This window comes from Bradysia coprophila (genome assembly GCF_014529535.1).
Source record: "Bradysia coprophila strain Holo2 chromosome X unlocalized genomic scaffold, BU_Bcop_v1 contig_40, whole genome shotgun sequence".
Classification (NCBI taxonomy): Eukaryota; Metazoa; Arthropoda; class Insecta; order Diptera; family Sciaridae; genus Bradysia; species Bradysia coprophila.
The window spans coordinates 37016-57704 of NW_023503332.1; the positions used below are offsets into that span (position 1 = coordinate 37016).

Here is a 20689-nt window from a genome sequence, read left to right on the forward strand (position 1 = left end):
ATACTCTACCTGTAGGTCTTTTCAAGGCCGACAATCGTACAACATTACAACAATTTAAAATAATTTTTTCTTGAGTTATTGCCGAAAAACTGTTTACGGTACCCTCTGGCATGTCTTCACTTTTGAGCGCTTTTCACAGAAAACAAATTTTTTTAAGAAAAAGTGAAAGACACGTGTTTCCTAGAATTGAAAGACGAATCTAACGAGCTATCACTCATTAAAATCGGAGACCGCTTGTTTCCAAAGTTAAAAAAATCACCTGAAGATTTGGCGATATCACTCTTAAGCGCTTCTTCGCGAAGAAGAATGACATGAATGACGTAACCCATTCACAATGAATTCTATCTACAAATATTTAAAGTCTAAGTTTAGGCGCAGATTTAATCAGCACCAGACGAAAAATCCTAGGGCTTTGCTGACCTATAGGCGTGATTCGGAATTCACGTAAAGCATGTGGTGAATAATATATAATATGGAAAATACTTCATGTCACAATGACCAAAAGAAAATTTATTCCTCAGGCGTTATATTGAAATAAAAGTTTTACCCTCTGTTAAGTGTCTCGGCTTAACTCTCGACCAGTTCGTTAACTGGGACTAACATGTTTCCGGCTTGTGATCGATCGTGTCCCAGCGAATTGGTGTTATCAAACGTCTTCGATTTCTTCCCAAAAAGATCCTTCGCCCGATTGGTTCATTTCAACCGCTCAGTTTTTTACATTTATTATATGGCGTTAGCGTTATTTTGTCCAACTGTCAGTTGTAAATATTTAAATTTTTGGCGCAATTATAGCTTGAATTTGTAATCCTACCAATGAAGGTGATGAGCTCTGTAAATCAATGAGACGGTAGGGTAGTATCTGAAACTAGAGGGTAAAAAGACTATCCGTGAATAAAATCCATTTCTTTTTTCATTTTCATTTTATATTTTTTTCCCATTTATCAGTTTAGAATTAGTACAGGTACCAAAATGTGTTGTTTAAATTTTGAACTATCTAAAAATTGAAACAAATGAAAAACAAACTAACGAACAAAATAGCAGTCCATTCTTGCGCGTTCGGTTGTGAATCATTTTTTTTTTCTTTATATTTCACTCAACAACGTTACGTGAAGTTTAATGCCATTTCGCAGCGTTAAACTTCCACTCTCGTAACTCAGTAAATTAAAATAAATTTCCAAATGGGGGGGGCTGAATGTTGAAAATGGTGGTGTTAGCTCGAATGAACAAATTTTACGCAAGAATCTACCATTTTCAATCATTCGTCCAACGCACTGCAAGCATGAGTGAACGTAGTGACAGCTGCCCAGCTGACAGCTGATTTGTCCCATAGATTATGTAATGCACTATTGTTGAGGCTGTGTCTATATATGTAGTGAACATGTTCTTGTAATTTTTTGTTGTCTTCTTTACATTTATATATTTCTTCATAGAATTTTTTTTTTCAATGGTACCCGGTGGTAAAACAGAAATTATGCTTTTCTCTTATACACAATAAAATTATCTTCCATTTTCTTTAAATATTTTCCTATTAAATATTTTACAAAAAGTTTTATTTTGTTTAAACAACTTTAATTAGAGTTACACTTTGATCATTGTTTTATTATCTTATTTTATACATACAATATACTGAAACATCATTCTGATTAACAAATGTTTGGAAAGTAAAATCAGTTTTTTTTCTGTTATTTTAAAAAATATAAATTTTTTGTTTTATTTTTATTTGGATTAAACGGCTGTTTCGTGGTCTAATTCATCTATTCGGCCCAGCCGCCATGCGTTCGGATTACCTACTAAAAGAAGAAAAGTACTGAATTAACGATCGAACGAAAATTGTAAGTGTTTTGGCGTACATAATTGTTCGTTTTAAATTATGTTCGAATAAGATAGTTTTCTTTTATGTAGATATTTCACTGGAGCGAAAGTTAACGCTTTCGTATCTCACTTTTGCATACCCACAGGCAAAGTTTAGTACATAATGCTGGGAGCGGCGGAAATGGACCACCATTACTTTAATGTTTTCGTAATTTACCCTAATTCCTACAACTTGAAGTGTATTGGAGAATCTCCAGTGTAGTTAACAGTTAAGCACGTCGTCCCTGTTTGCACTAAATGCATCACGCGATAACGAATTTTCCGATATTTTCGTAACGCTGCCCTTAGCGCTCTAATTTTACAAAATAATCAAGATTTCGTCATGTTTTCGATTTAACTTCGCTTCAATTCTTATCCATTTCCACATTTCCTGGCGAGGTCTTTCAAATGTGCTCTCATTCACTAAAATCTAAACATTTGAAATACCAAAAAAAATTTGACTGGAAACAACCAAAATTTTACCAAAAAAATCTGCGTCGCATGTGGCAGATAAATTTTCTTGCTGGTCTGTTCCTGAACATTTACCACTTTGCGACGCAGATTTTTTTGGTAAAATTTTGGTTGTTTCCAGTCAAATTTTTTTTGGTAAAAATTATTTGGCAGATGATGAGAAAAACTAAGCCAGCTTGTTTGAACTAAAATTGGGTGTAAAATTTAATTTTTGCGTAACGAAGCTGAAAGCGTCAACTCTAGCGATATCATTCATTTTAGAAATTGTACTTCAAAGACTGCGTCACACTTTTCTCGAAGAGATTTTTGTTGGGATATCAGTCGTTTTAGAAGTTTTAGAACACTGCTTTTTATAACAGTTTATAACAGAAATTCGGAAATTTGACGAAATTCGAAAATTTGACGAAAATCGAAAATTTGATGAAATTCGAAAATTTGACGAAAATTTGACGAAATTCGAAATTTGACGAAAATCAAAAATTTGACGAAAATCGAAAATTTGACGAAAATCGAAAATTTGACGAAAATCGAAAATTTGACGAAATTCGAAAATTTGACGAAATTCGAAAATTTGACGAAATTCGAAAATTTGACGAAATATCTCTAAAACCCCAGTTGACCCACCCATTTCCAACTTTCGACATTTTTCACAAATGCCCTTCTTTTCTACTCGTAAAACTCTGAGACTTTGCCGAAGAAAGTAACTCTCTATCTGCCACCATTCAAGAAATACCTCTAAAAACATAATTGACCCACCCATTTCCAACTTTCGACATTTTTCACATATGCCCCTCTGTTCTACTCGTAAAACTCTGAGACTTTGCCGAAGAAAGTAATTCTCTATCTCTCATAACCCAAAAAAATATTAGTCCTTTCATCCTACGCTCGAGAAGCTCAAAATTTGGTCACTCTAATCACTCTAGCTCAAACGAATCTGCCCGATTTTTTTTTGAATTATTTTTTTGTTCGAATCGTGTTACGAATACCTTTCATTTGATGGGTCGCACGCGTCTGTAGGTTTCAATACAGCTAAGCTACAGCCGAAAACGCGTTCCCGACCCTCGAAAACCACACTCAGAAACCACTTCGAGGCCAATAAAACAAAATTCTGGTTTTTCCTGGGGTAATGGCGTATCACATTTTCATTTTTATGCCCACCCTGAGACTACTGCAAAATTTCATGGAGATTGGCTGACTAGTTTCCGAGATCGACCGTCGATAGATAGACAGATAGAAACATACAGAGTAAGTTGAAAGATTTTGATTGCTTGGAAAACGTTAATTTGGTGCATTTTCTATCAAAATGACCAACTTCAAAACGATGTATCTCCGGCAATTTTAAAGTTACATAGTCGAGTGATAGCTCGTTTTGCTCGTATTTGAAGCGCGAGATAGAATAGGATTTGTGGTGATACAGGCCAAAGGAAAGAAACTTAAATTCTCGCCTATATATAGTTGCCACGTCTCAAAAAAAAATTTCGTTCTTTTTTTGGAAGTTAGACTGCGTCAAGTCCTCCGCTATCGCTCCGGACATGATGTATAAAAGGGTAGCTTGCAGATGTCTATGTCATCTGTAATCTAGTGTATCCATGAGAACTACAAATTTGTCTTATCGGAATCAATACCTACACAAAGAAAAAATTACACAAATGCCTCACTGCTCATGCCGAATACTGCTTACTTTGACAAGACAAAAATTTATTATTTACGAAAAAAGGTAATGTAATACCGTCCGACGTTTTCTATGTTACTAAATCTAGCTTATGGATCTAACATAACACTCAAACTTACCACAATAATAATATTTGGATATCCTAGGCAGGGCTGTAATGCAAGGTAAGAGAAATAAAAATATGTTCAAAAGCGCGGTCACTTCAAATTTTTGTTTTGTTTAACTAGAAACCTTTTTTTGATTTGGCATAAAGAGTATGAGTGGTTGCAATTTCTGTAAATTGACGTTGCAACAAAACGTTTAAGTATAGGAAGATGCACTTGAAGTATAAATGTTTAAGATTGAGTGAAAAAGCCATCACATTTAACTTGCACTTAAATAGAAAATTAAATTCAGATCAGAACATAAATGCCATAACAATCATTTAAAATCGAGGCAGTCGGTAGGAGTAGATTTTTCGCGAGAGTTTCATTTTCATGCTTGTTGAGAAATGGGTATTATGATCGCCACAGTATTCATTGAAACTTTCTTCTATTGAAATGCATTATGATTTCTAACAATTCCAAAATGTTGTTTGTCTTCTTTCAATATTTAAATTGACTTACAGCAAACTGTCACAGTTCATACCTAAATTACCGTGATTACATCGAGAGACTCTAGATATTTTCTCAAATCAGCGACGAAAATCTTTCGTTGCATCTGCTGCATAAAATGTAGTATAACAATGGGTGATAAGTGATTTTTCAGGCACACAATGTGTATTGTCACACATGCAGTGCCTTGTTTACATAAATAACTATTTCATACCTAGGACCCGAAAAGTGCGCCTTCGTCGCACTTTTTCTCCGTGCAATATGAAAAATACAATTCGTACCACGGACTAAAAGTCTTTTTTAGCGTGTGAGAAGTTTCCAGACAGAGCCGAGGGCGAGGTCTGGAATCGAATTGTCCAAGGTACGAAATGAACTATTTCCTCAATTAATGGACATTTTGCTCAAAAGATGCGAATCACGAGGAGAACATGCGCAAAATTCCAGTTAACACACAAGTTAGGATCAATATTTTTTGTACGGCAGAGGGATCCCCGTTCTTTGAAACGTCATATTTACGCACTAGTGCTTAACGTAAGGTTTCTTAGTTTCTTAGTGTTGAATTATTTCTGTCGTTGTTTAGGAGAAACGTTGTTCCTAACGAATGCTCAAAGGCCTTTCTAGCAAATGAGTTTCCAGCACGAGCCGAAGCCACTTCAGTGTAATTTAAAATTAAAAAATAAAGTTTCATTCGGCTGAGCCCATTGCCTAAGGTTTAATTTCTTATTTCTTCACAGCTGCGTAGAAAACATGGTCTCTTCTCAGTTCTCAAAATAATGTCACCCCAAACGCGTAGAGAAACCATGAATTTTCTCAACCACCAATAGCAACCAAGTATCGTAGTGCGATTGAGCACTAAATGAATGGGTGAATGGATCTGTGCGTGAGCCGATGGGTTGAGGTTTGAATTTGTTATTTCATTAAAATGTTGATTTTTGTTCTTCTTTTTGGTTTCGTTTGTTTGCTTGATTTTTTACAAAAAGTTTACCCTCCCTACCGTAGAGCGCATACAATAACAAAACTCTCGACACTGTCGTTCCTGACGAGTCCCCCAGTGTTCTGTTTCCACATAAAATTCACACGGGAATTTTATGGAAGTGAACTAGTGAGTTTTGAGATTAGCTGGACGAAACGGTGTCTCTAGGTACTTTAGGGATAACGCCGCTTAGACAATTTGATTTTGATCGGTTTAACGTAATTTTGACATAACGACGACAGAGATTTGGCCTTGGGGACCTTGGGACGTAATAGAATTGATGATTTTTATTTATTGTAAATATTTGTTTGTTGAAAAGATCGTTTTTTTTACTGGTTGCACTTTGCAGCCTTTTTTTTGCTTTTAATGAAGTAAATGATTTTGCATCAAAAAAATGTGTAGATTGTCCCTCAAGACACCAGTGGCGGATTACCCTATGGGAAATTCGGTACCGTGCCCATGGCGCTGGAAACAGTTGGCGCTGAGCTCAGCCACAGAATGGACAATTATTGTCTGAAGAGAAATTGTTTATTAGTTTCAAACTGAAATTAAAAAAAATTTTGCCTGCGGCGCTCGTAATCTGTCACAAACCTATAGACAGTTTGCGGATGCCTAATCACATAAAGCACAGTACACACGTAGTTTTTAAAATTTTTATTTTGACGAGTGCAGGAGTCCACGGGTTAAAAGTGAAAAATTCAATTCGTATGTTATAGTATTCAGTCCAAACATTTACAAAAAGGAATTATTTTGCGAGGAAACATGAATGGTGTGAAGTCTAAAATGAAACATTTAGAACTATAGTTCTTCACATCATGGAAAGTGTCACAAAACGAGAAAACAGCGCCTATTCGATCACTTGAACTAGTTCAGAATGAATTGCTGAGCTGATGTTCATTTGCCTTTTACACACAAGAGCGTAAATCAAGTTAAAAAAGGAAATCTGATGCCTCGAAAAAGAAAAACCTCGACCATTGAATTAGTGTAAAAACTACGAATTGTAATGTGGTCTTCATAAACTAAAATTTGTAACTTTTAATTCACACCAGCAGTCAGTGCCATGCCAATAATCAAAAAAGCATTTTTTTATGGTATCAGAATTTGTGTAGTGATACCTTATTTTTGAAAATTTCTTGCTCGCTGCGCTCGCAATTACATTTCTTCCACTTCTATCGTAACACTATCATTCATTTCAATAGTCTCCGGAATGCACGTCTTAAACAAGCAGCAATTTTCGTTAGTACCACCTTGTTATATGAAATTCATATAGAAAAATTCGCGCTTAAATTGCGTTTGCCAGTGGCGCTGAAAACCTTAATCCGCCCCTGCAAGACACATTTATGAACCTTCATGTACCACAATTGTGAGAACTTTTATCGAATAAAGTCACATTCTTTATGAAAGGTATAAACATTTATAGAAATAACTATTTAAGCTGTAAAATGAGCCAGACAAGGCCACAACCATTTAACAAAAGTTCAATTTTCGTGTCTGTTGATTCGAGGCGAAGCCGATAACTAAAGGACTGAGGGCTCTGAAAGAACCGTTTAAGCTATGAAAAATATCGTATTTGACGCATGCAGCATGTAAGAACCAATATGTTGTAAAGATCAGAAAGACTGTAATTAGTATTTTGAATCGTGAATCAGACGTAGTGTATGAGCTTGAGCCGTAGTAATAGTTTAGTTACTAACTTTTGCAGACAGAAGGTATGAGACTTAACATTTGTGTTCGAATTCTATAAATTTGTGAGTTTCTTTACGGGAAAAGTCGAACGTATATTTGCGAGCGAAATTTGATCATAAAATTATTTAATAGAAAAAACAACATCAAAATTACTTACCTAATAATGACTATAAAAAGCGACTTCACGTTACATCACAATACAGCATACAAAAACGATCCATGCTTCCAATTTTTTTTTTAAATAAAATTAAAATTGAAAATTATCATAAACGGTCAATCATCCAATTCTGTACATAGAAATAAAGGCATTCACGTTCAATATATATAATAATTAGATTAGATAAATACCAAAAATGAAAATAAAAAATTATTTCGTTTAACAAAATTGAAAATGAAATATACTTTTAACAAGCAGATGTTTCTAAATCCGTCAAAGAATTTGTTGGTACAGGAAAATGAACGTTCTGGTCAGTTAAAGATTGTTGACCTAATAACGGGGCATGCTCCTCTATAAAAAAAATCAAAAACAAAAGAAATAATTAAAAAAAAAACAAATTTCAATTTGACAATTTTGGTTAAGGCTCGGAACGGGTTCGGGTTGACCTGATCAGTTCAGGTTATGACCCGAACCGGTCTTAGACCCGAACCGGAACTAAGACTTCGGGTTCAACCCGAACTTGACCCGAACCAGAATTTTCGATTTCGGGTTCAAACCGAACCCGACCCGAACCCGAAGTTATTCAACCCGTACTTGACCCGAACCCGAATTTTCATTTCGGGTTTGACCCGAACCTGATCTGAACCCGAAATTTTCAAATAAATCAGGTCCGGTTCGGGTGACCCGAAAATTTTACACTAAAAAATGCCAAAAATTTCGGGTTAACCCGAACCGGACCTGATTTATTTGAAGATCTCGGGTTCAGGTCAGGTTCGGGTCAAACCCGAAATGGAAATTCGGGTTCGGGTCAAGTAAGGGTTGAATAACTTCGGGTTCGGGTCGGGTTCGGTTGGAACCCGAAATCGAAAATTTAGGTTCGGGTCAAGTTCGGGTTGAACCCGAAGTCTTAGTTTCGGTTCGGGTCAAGATCAGGTTCGGGTTCCGGTCTGACCGAACCCGACCCGTTCCGAGCCTTAATTTTGGTGATAGAGATGTAAGCTTTTCGATATCACTTGAAACGTAAAGTAGCAGTTGAAACAAAGAAACGAAAATTAGGCTGAGAGCCCACGTGCATATCATAATAATGTCATCATAAGGCAGCGGAATGAAACGAACATTGTTACACTATTTTAAGACGAAAGATCTCTGTGCTTGCACTTTTGTTTGTGTGAGCGTTAGGAGGTCTCTTACGTGACTAGGCCCAAAGTTTGTCTTAGTCAGAGTTATTGAAGTGTCTGGTTTAGATGACAAATTGAACACATGAATATTTGACTGGATTACACTAGGGCCACTCAGGTTAAGAGTCCTGTTAGCGCTCAAAAACGATAGTACCGGAACAAAGAAAAAAATCTTTCGAGACAATATTTCCCCAAAAATGGCCCTGCAATAATGGTGCAGGTTTCAAGCCGTGACCTTCTATAGAATTGAGATGCAAGAGTACATACTATCGGTCTAAGAAGCGACATAATAATTTAACTAAGTCTGATGTTAAATACCTTATTGAGACAAGACTACAACAAAGGATGGCTACAGTTAGAGACAGTGGAATTTCATCATGAATTTGCTTCAGCTGATCCATACAAACAATCAAAACTGTTTACACGTCTTTATACGGTTTTACCACGTCTTGATTGTATATGTGGATAAGCTGAAACAAATTCATGCTGAAATTTCATCCAGCGGATGTCTGTACTGTCGCATGACAAGCCCAACAAAAATGTGTTTTTCCGATTTTAAGTTCACTGTGTAAGATGATGATAATGACCAAGACATTAAAAGAATATCATCGAAATAAATAAGAAACAAAAAGAAACATTGCTGACAGCAGCATATCGACTTATCAAACATCAACAATGCAAACAATCAACTCGCATGCAAAAATTGACAATTGTTAGACACAAAATGCAGAAACGGAAATTCGCCAACTTTTCAAATTTAATTACCTTGAAGTTGTCGACTAATTAGCGCTGTGATGCCATGACCATCTGACGAGCCTTTTTTCATCAACATCATTGGTTTATCTTTCATATCATCGTATTCTCCAGGAAGAAATCCATTGCTGGCGGCCATGGTTTCGCTTACCTAAAATGTCGAAGGTAAATCTATCATCAAAAGATTGCAGCTCAAGTCATAACTTCGTATGAAACAAAGTGAGATGCAAGTAAACATTCTGGGCACTAGGGCGTATCGAATTTTGAGAATTTTAAGGGTCGCGATAGCCTGTGTGCGGAAAACGTAGATCATTGAAAACTAAGTCCCCCGGGAAGAAGTCCCCCCGGACGACTTTAACTTTCAAATGGTCATAACTCGGAAAGTTAATAGTATTTTTGAAAACAATGTTCTAGCAGGATGCAGAGCGTTAAAAACTCTACAAAACTGCCAAAGAAACCGATGGTCCAAAAGGTGTGTCTGTCGAGGTTTTCTAACATCGAAAGTTCGACATTTTGGTTTTTGACTTTTATTTCCTGAGAGACAAATTATTAACTTTAGCTTTTGGCATGAGGTTGTAGAGGAGGTCGAGTACTACCAGTACACTAGGCATTGTCCCGGTCGGCGATCCATCCGAAACCACTTTTTCAACATTAATGAATGAACTTTTTAAGTGTACCCACGAAGCCAGAACAGACACTGTAACCGGTGTTGCTGAGTCGAGGTAACCTTGGCCAGTAAGTGCACATAATATTCCATAACAGTAGCTGAACTCTTTTACAAAATATTTAAGAATTCGTAATAATCGTTTTAATTAGTTATTTGACCCACGAACAGTAGTAAGAAGTCGATTTCGTTGCAAATACACATTTTTCGATATTTTTACAAAAGGTTGAACTTCGTGGTATACCGTGTCAATATAATGTGCTACATCGAGATCCCAAATATTTTGTAAAAGAGTTCAGCTACTGTTATGGAATATTATGTGCACTTACTGGCCAAGGTTACCTCGACTCAGCAACACCGGTTACAGTGGCTGCACTGGCTTCGTGGGCGACGTGGGTACACTTAAAAAGTTCATTCATTAATGTTGAAAAAGTGGTTTCGGATGGATCGCCGACCGGGACAATGCCTAGTGTACTGGTAGTACTCGACCTCCTCTACAACCTCATGCCAAAAGCTAAAGTTAATAATTTGTCTCTCAGGAAATAAAAGTCAAAAACCAAAATGTCGAACTTTCGATGTTAGAAAACCTCGACAGACACACCTTTTGGACCATCGGTTTCTTTGGCAGTTTTGTAGAGTTTTTAACGCTCTACATCCTGCTAGAACATTGTTTTCAAAAATACTCTCAACTTTCCGAGTTATGACCATTTGAAAGTTAAAGTCGTCCGGGGGGACTTCTTCCCGGGCACCTTCGGATCCATCAACCATATGCCTGGAATTAGTTTTCAATGATCTACGTTTTCCGCACACAGGCTATCGCGGCCCTTAAAAATTCTAAAAATTCGATACGCCCTACTGGGCACATAGTGTTTGTGATGTCAGAGCTTTAGTCATTAGACGACTGATTAAAGCAGTGCACGAAAGCACATCGCTATCTCATAGTGCTGTTTGTGCCATTTCCACGTAACGCAAAAACTAGGATTTTCAAGACTCTTCTCTCCCCCTGTCGCACATAATACAAAAAAAAATCCACACACAAAAATGTATGGACCGTCATACAAGCCTTATACCACTCTAATTTATGAACGACCCCTTGCTTGCACTGTATGAATATATGGTGTGTAAAGAAAAAGTTCTCCATACCTGGGTGACCTGCATCAACTTCTTCACTACATCTCTGCTTAAAATATGATCAAATACGGTTTGTAGAAACGGTTCTTCCATGATAGAAAGTTTCAGTTTGTCACGATGCCAGATTAAAATCCGCGAATCTTCAATCGCAGTAATTGAAACCTGAAACAACCATCACATTGTGAGAAGTCTGCATCAAACGAAATTACCAATAAAATGTGAATTTTACTTGTGAAAAGTCATCAGTCGACACACCGAACCATTCCGGCGAATCGAGGAATTGATTTGAAAAGACGATGTGTAAAGCTTTTTGATTTTGTGACACGACCAGCCTACAAATGCTTTGGTTAGTAGAATTCTTCGGGAATCGGGACCAGGATATTTGCATGTGAAACTTACTTTCCCGATAAAACCAGTGACAGACTGTCGATTTTTGAAACCTTTTCTTGTGCATACACTTCCTGGTATCTCAGGGATCTGATAAGCTTCATACAGCTTAGGATCTTCTTAAATTGATAGCGAGAAACGCGGAGTGGTTGAAACAGTGATGAGTATATCTGTTGAAGAAATGTAATGCAAATGTGAAGCCGATTATTCGATCAGTTCAACTAATCAGAAAGTGATCATGATCGTGGCAGGAAACCGGAAATTTAAAAAAAAATAAAATTTGATCGCTTGCGTGCTCCGTATTCACCCGCTGCGGTCAAATCTTATTTTCCATTACGGAATTACTTATCGCAATCCCATTCTAAATGGCAAACAAAACTTACCGACTCAATTTCTTTTTCAAATCGAACTGGTCGGAGTCGACACAACAGTACAACTAGATATACTAAATTCGTTGCTAGAAAAATGCTACTCCATAAAACCACATCAGCAGAACATTCAATAATCCATCCCCACATCGTTAGCAATATGCATCCAACCACCAGTGAGCACCGCAACCATAACATTCCATAAGAACCATGCGGCGCAACAAAAGCTAAAAAAAAGAACGCATTGCCCAACTGGTAATACAGATGATTGGGTCGGTGCCACAATGCACAGTGTTCAATCGTCCAATCTACCGGTCCAGTTGATTTGTGGGTTTCGTTTCCTAACAGATCCGTATCGCGTGTAACTTTTAGATCAGTACTTGTCTTGGTGGACTCCACCACCAGACCAAGTGCCATTGCACTCAATAACAACATGTTACACGCGGTTGATAAAATTACGACCCGATCTTAACCACAATGTTTTGTTTTTGTTCTCAGCTTAAGTCTAAACAGTACCATGCTATCACGCCCAGGTCTGGGGTTGTTGTTTCTTATTTTGTTTCGTTTCGTTTCGTTTTGTTTAATGTATAAAATTCACGTCATAGTTTTCAACCAGTTAAAAGCAATTTCATTATTATTTGTATTTTAGTCACACTATTATTGTGTTGTACACGCACCGATTAACATCACTGAATCTGTGATGAAACCTGTAATAATTGAAAATTGAGTAAAGTTAATAAATTGCGTTAAGTAACATGGAAACTGAGAAGAAAATGGACAACAGCAACAACAAGAGCAATAGTTATTTACCTGACAGGGGACAAAAAGAAGAAAAGTAGTGTTTTCGTGTGAATTTTGTTGATCCGAGGCGTAGCCGAGGGCAATAAACACGTGAAAATGAGACTTTTCTTTTTTATACCGAGGGATTCTTTTGAATTTCGACTGACCGAAATCGGCGCTATTTTTTCCGGGACTTTTTTATATATGCCTAGTTAGGCCTTGGTGCCTAGGCCCCAAAACCAGTCTAAGATATTTTGATCTTCTATACCTGGCTGGTTGTAAGTGGCCAAAAGTCGAAAAATGGGGTTTCGTAGTTCAGATTTCATTTCAGTAAGGTGGCGAGGACACGGGCGTGTATGGGTTCGTTGGAAAGCTGAGGTCAAGTACTCCTGGGGCAAATATTAACTTCATAAAATTTGATAATAATCAGCCGAAAATATGACTTCCGGAAAATTTCTCAGAATCGATGTAACCTCGGTGAACTTTGCTGAGTGCTGTGACCTCACTAATGCAATTATTTGATTAAATTATTACTTATTATGAATGTGGAGGACCTCAGCTTTACACCGATATCCATATTTAGTAGTTTGGTACGTAACAGATGAAAACTGTGTGTTTCACTCCGCCAAACTAGTAAATATGCGTATCGCTGTAAAGCTGAGGCCTTCCACATTCATAATAAGTAATAATTTAATCAAATAATTGCATTAGGGAGGTCGCAGCACTCATCAAAGTTCACCGAGGTTACATCAATTTTGAGAAATTTTCCGGAAGTCATATTTTCGGCTGATTATTATCAAATTTTATGAAGTTATTATTTGCCCCAGGAGTACTTGACCTCAGCTTTCCAACGAACCCATACACGCCCGTGTCCTCGCCACCTTACGGAAATGACATCCGGACTACGAAACCCCATTTTTCGACTTTTGGCCACTTACAACCAGCCAGGTATAGAAGATCAAAAATATCTGAGACTGGTTTTGGGGCCTAGGCACCAAGGCCTAACTAGGCATATATAAAAAAGTCCCGGAAAAAATAGCGCCGATTTCGGTCAGTCGAAATTCAAAAGAATCCCTCACCGAGTTATGTAATGGTCTATCTAGGGACGAAAATTAGATCAACTTCACACGAAAACTGGACTTTGCAACTTTTTATCCCTTGTCATGTAATACAATACCAGCTTTAGCCCAAGGTACTTTCAATCATCGTGATACGAGACATCAAACTATTTCACGTGTACTGTACGGCATTGTGCTTTACGAGCGAGGGAAAGACTTTTCCCTAGTGAGGGAAACGGCACTTTCCCTACTTAGTAAAGTAAATAACTATTATATGCTTTTGAAACCTAGACCAATTTTTTTCCCTTAGATGTGTTATAAGCCATTTTCGACCCCAGGGAAAACAATCTGCGAAAAAATCCATTCAATTTGAAGAGACACAATGAAAGATTAAAACAGAACGCTGTACGACCTAAAAGTACTCGTTCGATTTGAATAAACTTTTCTACACGATGATGAGTACATAACTTTACGCTAGCAGACTATTAGCGACGCTGATACACTGACAAATCACAATAAAGAACCATTCTCACAATATATAAGCGTAAAAGATGCATTGTCTTCGAAGTAATTGAATCTCTCATTCCACCGTGTATCGTTGCAAACAATGCGATAAGAACGAAAAGGGCATCATAAAATACCGTCATTTACAAATATAATTGATTTAATTAGAATTTTCTGAAGAAAATGTCACAAGATTCAAATTATGTTTCTGCCAGTTCCGACTCCTTTTATGACAACAAATAATACAACGTGATAATTAGCTCACATGAGATGTTATTGAATGTGTCGGGTGTTTGAATGTTTTCGTAGCGTGAAAATCTTTTGTCATAAAATAAATCAATTTGCTCGAAAATTAGTTACAACTAGTTATGAAAGGACTGGGGACTCAGGGGTGGTTGAATCATTAGCGAAATAATTGAAAATCGTACGTAACTATGGATCGGAATCGTCAAGGAGACGGATTGATGTAAAATGTTTTATAAATTGCGAATCAATAAAATCGACTTGATTTGTGGGCGACGATGTTTTGTTTAGTTGAACACACACACACAAAACCTAAGAACATTTTACCCTCAGTCTGTGGGCCACGGGTTCAAACATTGGCAAAACGAAGCTGGAATCTCTTTTTTATCGTCGTCAGAAAACAATTTGTGAGGGTAATTGCACAACTAAATCATGCTGCCACTGACTTTAATTAAAGAAAATTTTCCCTCGTTCTCTCAGCTGTGATTGGTGCAATTTTGTGGTTTTGTTTTCGAAACAGAATCCAAGTTTGTTTCACAAAACTTTGTCGTGCTGCACAGCGTTTTACTATAATGTTCGCGATGTAATAATGCATATGAACCGAAATTGGAACAAATACATTTTAACCAACCAGATTGACTTTTTCGCAACAGCATGCAAAGTCAAGTCATTCACCCTCGAGAAGATAAGATTACTTCTGTATTAAATGGCACATAATCTTTCGGTCGACTTAGGGAAACTTTTGACTTTAATGGAAATGAAAGGGAGAGAGCAATAGACAGATGTTTGTTTGAAATGCATTTTGAATGAATGTTTAATCTGGTTAAACAGATCGGTCGAATCAAAATTGAAAAGAACGCTGTCGCCGTCGGCATTTCGATTGAATTTTTCGGCTGGGTTAAACTCTAAGCTACAGCGTATTATGGATTATCAAGTGGCTCGAATTATGGTTTTTTTCGTGATAGGGTGGAGGCAGCAGGGCAAAATTGCAGTTTATAGTACAAACCCCGATTGGGGCAAAAGTGGGTGGGATCGTTTGGGAGAGGTCCACTGATGACAAAACAACAAGAATTTTGGCGCGGAAGCCCGTTCCCGAGACAACAGGGCCCTCCAAAGTTTTAATATGTTTTCCAATTTTCACGCTTTTTTGATGAAATTAATAGAGACAGGTCCTCTGATGATAAAGCAACAATAAGTGGGACGCAGAAACTCCTCTCAAAGCGCCAGGGCACTCAAAAGTTTTCAGATTTTTTACAATTTTTGTCCTTTTAACGAAATTAAAAGAGACAGGTACCCTGACGACAAAACGAGAAGAATCGGGACGCAGAAACGAATTCCGGACCAGAATTCACAAAAGTAAAGTTAATTGTTTGTGTAGTTGTCGGCACTTCGTACAAGGAACATATGTTGAAGCGCGCAGTCTAGTCGTCGGCATTTCGTTCAAGGAACATGAAGTTATGTCGAAGCGAGTAGTCTAGTCGTCGGCATTTCGTACAAGGAACATGAAGTTATGTTGAAGAGCGCAGTGTAGTCGTCGGCATTTCGTACAAGGAACATGAAGTTATGTTAAAGCGCGCAGTCTAGTCGTCGCCATTTCGTACAAGGAACATGAAGTTATGTTGAAGCGCGCAGTGTAGTCGTCGGAATTTCGTACAAGGAACATGAAGTTATGTTGAAGCGCGCAGTCTAGTCGTCGGCATTTCGTACAAGGAACATAAAGTTGTGCTGTTGTGTGAGGGGGTCATCTAGTATTGATCTCGTATAAAATGCGCCAAAATTTTAAAAATTATGAAAACGTTGAAGTGGTCTGGCGCTTCGGGAGGGGTTTCTGCGTCCCACTTCTTGTTGCTTTGTCATCAAGGGACCTGTCTCTATTAATTTCGTCAAAAAAAGCGTGAAAATTTGAAAAAAATATGAAAACTTTGGGGGGCCCTGGCGTCTCGACGAGAGGCTTCCGCGCCCTAATTCTTGTTGTTTTGTCATCAGGTAACCTCCCCCTATCGATCCCACCCACGTTTGCCCCAAACGGAGTTTGTACTATAAACTGCAATTTAGCCCATAAATCGTTGTATGAATCTCGGTGCAAAGTACCTCATCAGCCTGCGGCGTCGTGTCATAAACACACATCTAGAGCCTAATATAGTGCGTCGCACTCGATGTCATGAATAAGCAATTCGAACGTGACAGATTTTGATTTCATAAAATTTAAGCGATTTTATTTACCTACAATAATGACTGTACTCTCATCCAGTAACAATTATAGTGAAAACACTTAAGTCGACTTTTGGCATTTTCTGCTCTATTTTAAACAAATAAACAAACAAACAAGACATTTCAATGGTGAGGCAAAAAGTGGGTTGAAAACTCTGGCAGCATTTTCCACTCAGGAATTGCATTTTATCGGCAATAAAGTATGAGGCGAGTACTCTCTGTAACATACGAATATATGTATATATGTATGTATACATCTAGATCAATCACACATTTATAGAAACAACTGGAGTGGATAGCTTTTTCTTTTCTAGTCATCAAAACGTTCATATGACTGAGGGAACGAAAAACAAAAAAAAAATAGAAATTCCCGTGTCCCAGAAAATTTATATGGAACAGTTCATATATTGTTTAACGATGTATAAAATGATATATTTAATGGCAATCAAATGTTAAGACATTTTCCGCATATTGAGCATACGGTGCGGTGCACACTCGTAAAGTAAACTATCGAATGGTTCATGTGCAATTTTCGTTTTTCTTTTCTTCTTTTTTGCTCAGAGCACAGCTTTTGTACATGGTTGTGTGTACACGTACGTGGAAAAAAGGGCATATTTTGCAACCCTTTTTTACCGCAACAACGATAATATGTACACATCAACTAAAATGCAGTTCTATGCGAACTCAACACACATGATAAGCGAATTTTCATTCGTCATAAACATTTTTAGCGCATAAAATAAACAAACCCCAAACCAGAAGGTTTTGTGGCACATATATAAAAGGAAATAGCACACGAAAGTGTCAGTAATAAAACCGAATAAATTATAAATTCACTTTTAACACATAAAATGTACTTTTATGGTAATGCAAAAAGAATGGGAAATTATTTCTTTCTTTTTTTTTGTTTCTGTTGCTTTTTTGATTCTTTCGCTAAATCGATGGCTAAAATGAAACTTACCGCATTGAACAAAATTTTTTTTGTTTTTTCTTTTTCGGTATCCACACTGGAGAGTATTTTCGTGGAAGTGAACGTATAATATTTATATTAACCAACAACTGGCTGTCCGATTAACTATAAAACTTTACGGGTTTGACTAACTTGTTTTCTAACTTAAGTTAAGATTTGGTAACAAATTGTAGGCGTATTAAATCATTTCCTGTACCTACACGTCTCGTATAACTCACAATATATGATTCATCATTGCATCAACTCATTTTTTCTTCTTTCCATAAACACAACAAAGAGTTCTAATGAAAGTAAAAACATCAAAATTATTATTTAAAGAAAAAAAACTTCATTCACCAGTGAGATAGACAGACCACTATCTGCGAAAGTGCACAAAATTCTGATTGTTTTTGGTTGTTGTTCGATTCATGAATTGGCAGCCATAAAGTCTGTTTACCAATTGTCTTGGTGTGCACAAACAAATAATAAAAAAAAACTTATTTTGTTATTATCACAAACAATTTTTATATTAAAAAAAAAAATTCTTTTTGGTTGAAGGACTATACACCCGACATGCAGCTACATTATGTGAAGTCGTGTATGGGACTGCGGAGAAACAAACGACGGTTTGACAGTAAGTGAGAGAGGAGAGGAACATGTATTTTTATTGGAAAAACAGAAGAGAGTATCACATGCTACTGATGGGAATTTATTTAAAACAACAATTTTGAAATCGTGTTCGTCATATTATCCCTCGTATAGAATAAGTCAAAGCACCTAGCAGGGTAGTAGAGGTTTTACCACGTCAAATAGACTAGTATTTTGATGCCATTAGCAGCCTTGACTTTGCAATGACATTAAGAAAAAAGGTATGGAAATATTCGCATACTTAGTAGATTAAATTACTATTCTATTTTTAGCCCCGTACGAAGTACTGGGGGCTTATAAGATTAATATGCCGTTTGTAACACGTCGAATTGGAAGCAGACAGTAAGGGCAAAGCATTTGGTTGTGTTCATAGATGACGAATCCGCAATAAAAAAAATGTCCGTCCGTCCGTCCGTCTGTGACCCCTCTAGCTTGAGCAAATCACAACCTTTTTTCAAAATTCTTTTTTTCCCCGATTGGTATCGACAAAAGTAAGGTCAAATTCGAAAATGGGCATGGTAGGGTCGGCCCTTCCAGAGCTAGGGCCCTATAGGTGTTTTTCAGTCTTTCGACGATATCTACCGAAATACGCACGCAATAGCTGCTTGTGATATATCAAATGAAAGGTATTGACGAGTAGAACAAAGTTGCTGAACATTGTTTTTGTGTAGGATGCAACGCGAGCTTGTTGGGAGGGCTCAAAGGTCGTTACTCGGCCCTAAGTGTTTTTTCCACATAAATCGAGTAAATCTCATCCGATTTTGCCAGATTTAGTTTTTTATGGAAGGTAATTGAATACCGAAAAGAACGTGGCGAAAAAAGTTTCAAATTTGGGCCCTTGGACTAAGGCCGCTACTCGGCCCTAAGTGTTTTTTGCACATAAATCGAGTAAATCTCATCCGATTTTGCTAGTTTTTGTTTCATTTGAGAGATAATTGAATACCCAATAGAAAGTTGGCAAAAAATTGTGGGTTTCTAAAATAATGTCGTAAATTGTTGGTTTTATTTGAGAGGTACTTCATACGGGCTTTCGTAATTGCGCTATGCGCAATTTTAAAAATGAACACTTTCAGTAAATTTGACCATGCCCAACTTGACTTGCATTTTGGCAACAGAAGCATTAGAGGGTTGTAGACGTATTAGGGTTCCGGGCGTATTACGGCTACGGACGTATTATGGTTACGGACAAAATAGGATTACGGGTCGTACGGGGCTAAGTCGCAGCAAACGCTCCGACTTTTCTGATGCCTTGCCTTGTTTTCTATTACCCTGCTAGGTGCTTTGAATAAGTATAACCGAAAATCCAACTTATTATATACACATCCCGAAAGTATACTGTCTTAACCGCCCGTTTCGATTAAGTATGACTATACGTTATCTTGGAGCCTTGTGCTACCACATATTTATTTATAAATCTCACAAATAATTATTTCTGTTTTTCATCTATGAAAATATGAGGTACATTCAAAAAATGCTCTGTTTATATGGGCTTCCAGCTTTTATAGTTTCTTCCATATCATAATACAGTGCACGGAAATATTAAACGATGCGATCACAAGAACCATATGAAAAGCATAGAGATCGTCAAGTATGTTCAATGAAAATATTATTTATTTTAAGAATTTATTATTGTCGGTAGCGACACATGAAACAAGAACATTAATGACGAACCAACTACCATTCGAAGGCATGACATTTCCATCGTGTGATTCTCGTCCAGACGATTAAAATATGCAGTTCTGGGCAATATTATCGCTCCGAGAAAAACCGAAAAAACGATTATATCGCATATCGCCCAGAACCAAACGGTTAGGTTGGCTTTCGTATATGTCGACAATAATTTAGCTTTGTCACTATTAATCTATTGTCCAACTGGTCACTGACTAAAGGGAACACTTGTCCTTTGCCGAACATAGTACGCTGACTATCTGATTATTTATTGGTTATCGATCTGTTGCTGATCGCCGTTATTAATGAATTTTGAAATGAATTGTGACTTAAACCACAGCACTGCTCCTAGCATGAACACTGAATTGACAAGTGTCAAATTTAGAGGCTTTAGTGATAAAAGCTGCCGCGAACGTAAACAAGTCATCTACGTTTACAAAAGAAAAGGCACTGCTGTGAATTCATCAGCCTCCAAATTAATATTTTCTATGTTCATGCTGTGCTGTGCTTAAACTGAATTGTAGATTTTTTGAAATATTAAATGTAAGAAGTCAGGAAGCCTCGCTACGAAATGAATTAATTAATAAAAAAGGATGATAATATCGCCCAGAAGATATTTCGATATGTCCGATATCAAAGGCTCTCTACCAGCCAAAAGTTGACCGATTTTTAAACGTCGGATTCGTTCCGGACATCCGCCGCTTATGCAATGACAACTATTGAGCGTCATATGGATTTTTATTG

The 20689-nt window shown here is 37.2% G+C and overlaps 1 protein-coding gene across 6 annotated transcripts; it reads right to left on the reverse strand.

The window, feature by feature from the left end:
• Positions 1-905: 905 nt before the first annotated feature.
• On the reverse strand, positions 906-18249 carry LOC119069883 (blood vessel epicardial substance). 6 transcript variants are annotated; one of them, XR_005086422.1, is made up of 10 exons: positions 18087-18240; positions 17642-17931; positions 11900-12591; positions 11529-11686; positions 11359-11461; positions 11142-11291; positions 9347-9485; positions 7649-7754; positions 7404-7533; positions 1704-1790 (listed from the first exon to the last, which is right to left on the reverse strand). XR_005086422.1 is itself a non-coding variant. In XM_037174058.1 (8 exons), the coding sequence occupies exons 2-8, from the start codon at positions 12317-12319 to the stop codon at positions 1726-1728; spliced, it is 1068 nt and encodes a 355-aa protein (XP_037029953.1). In that variant the 5' UTR covers positions 12320-12591; positions 17642-18249; the 3' UTR covers positions 906-1725. The 6 variants fall into 6 exon arrangements, 2 of the variants coding, with proteins under 2 accessions (XP_037029953.1, XP_037029954.1); XR_005086421.1 differs by adding an exon at positions 4114-4146 and having other exon boundaries at positions 1715-1790; positions 17642-18248; XR_005086423.1 differs by lacking the exon at positions 17642-17931 and having other exon boundaries at positions 17987-18248.
• Between the last annotated feature and the right edge of the window lie 2440 nt (positions 18250-20689).

Coding starts and splice junctions, on each gene's coding strand:
- LOC119069883 (XM_037174058.1), bottom strand. CDS start 12,319: ATGTTGTTATTGAGTGCAATGGCACTTGGTCTGGTGGTGGAGTCCACC. Junction 11,687..11,899: donor TTGAAAAAGAAATTGAGTCG/GTAAGTTTTGTT, acceptor TTTCTTCAACAG/ATATACTCATCACTGTTTCA. Junction 11,462..11,528: donor TCACTGGTTTTATCGGGAAA/GTAAGTTTCACA, acceptor AAGCATTTGTAG/GCTGGTCGTGTCACAAAATC.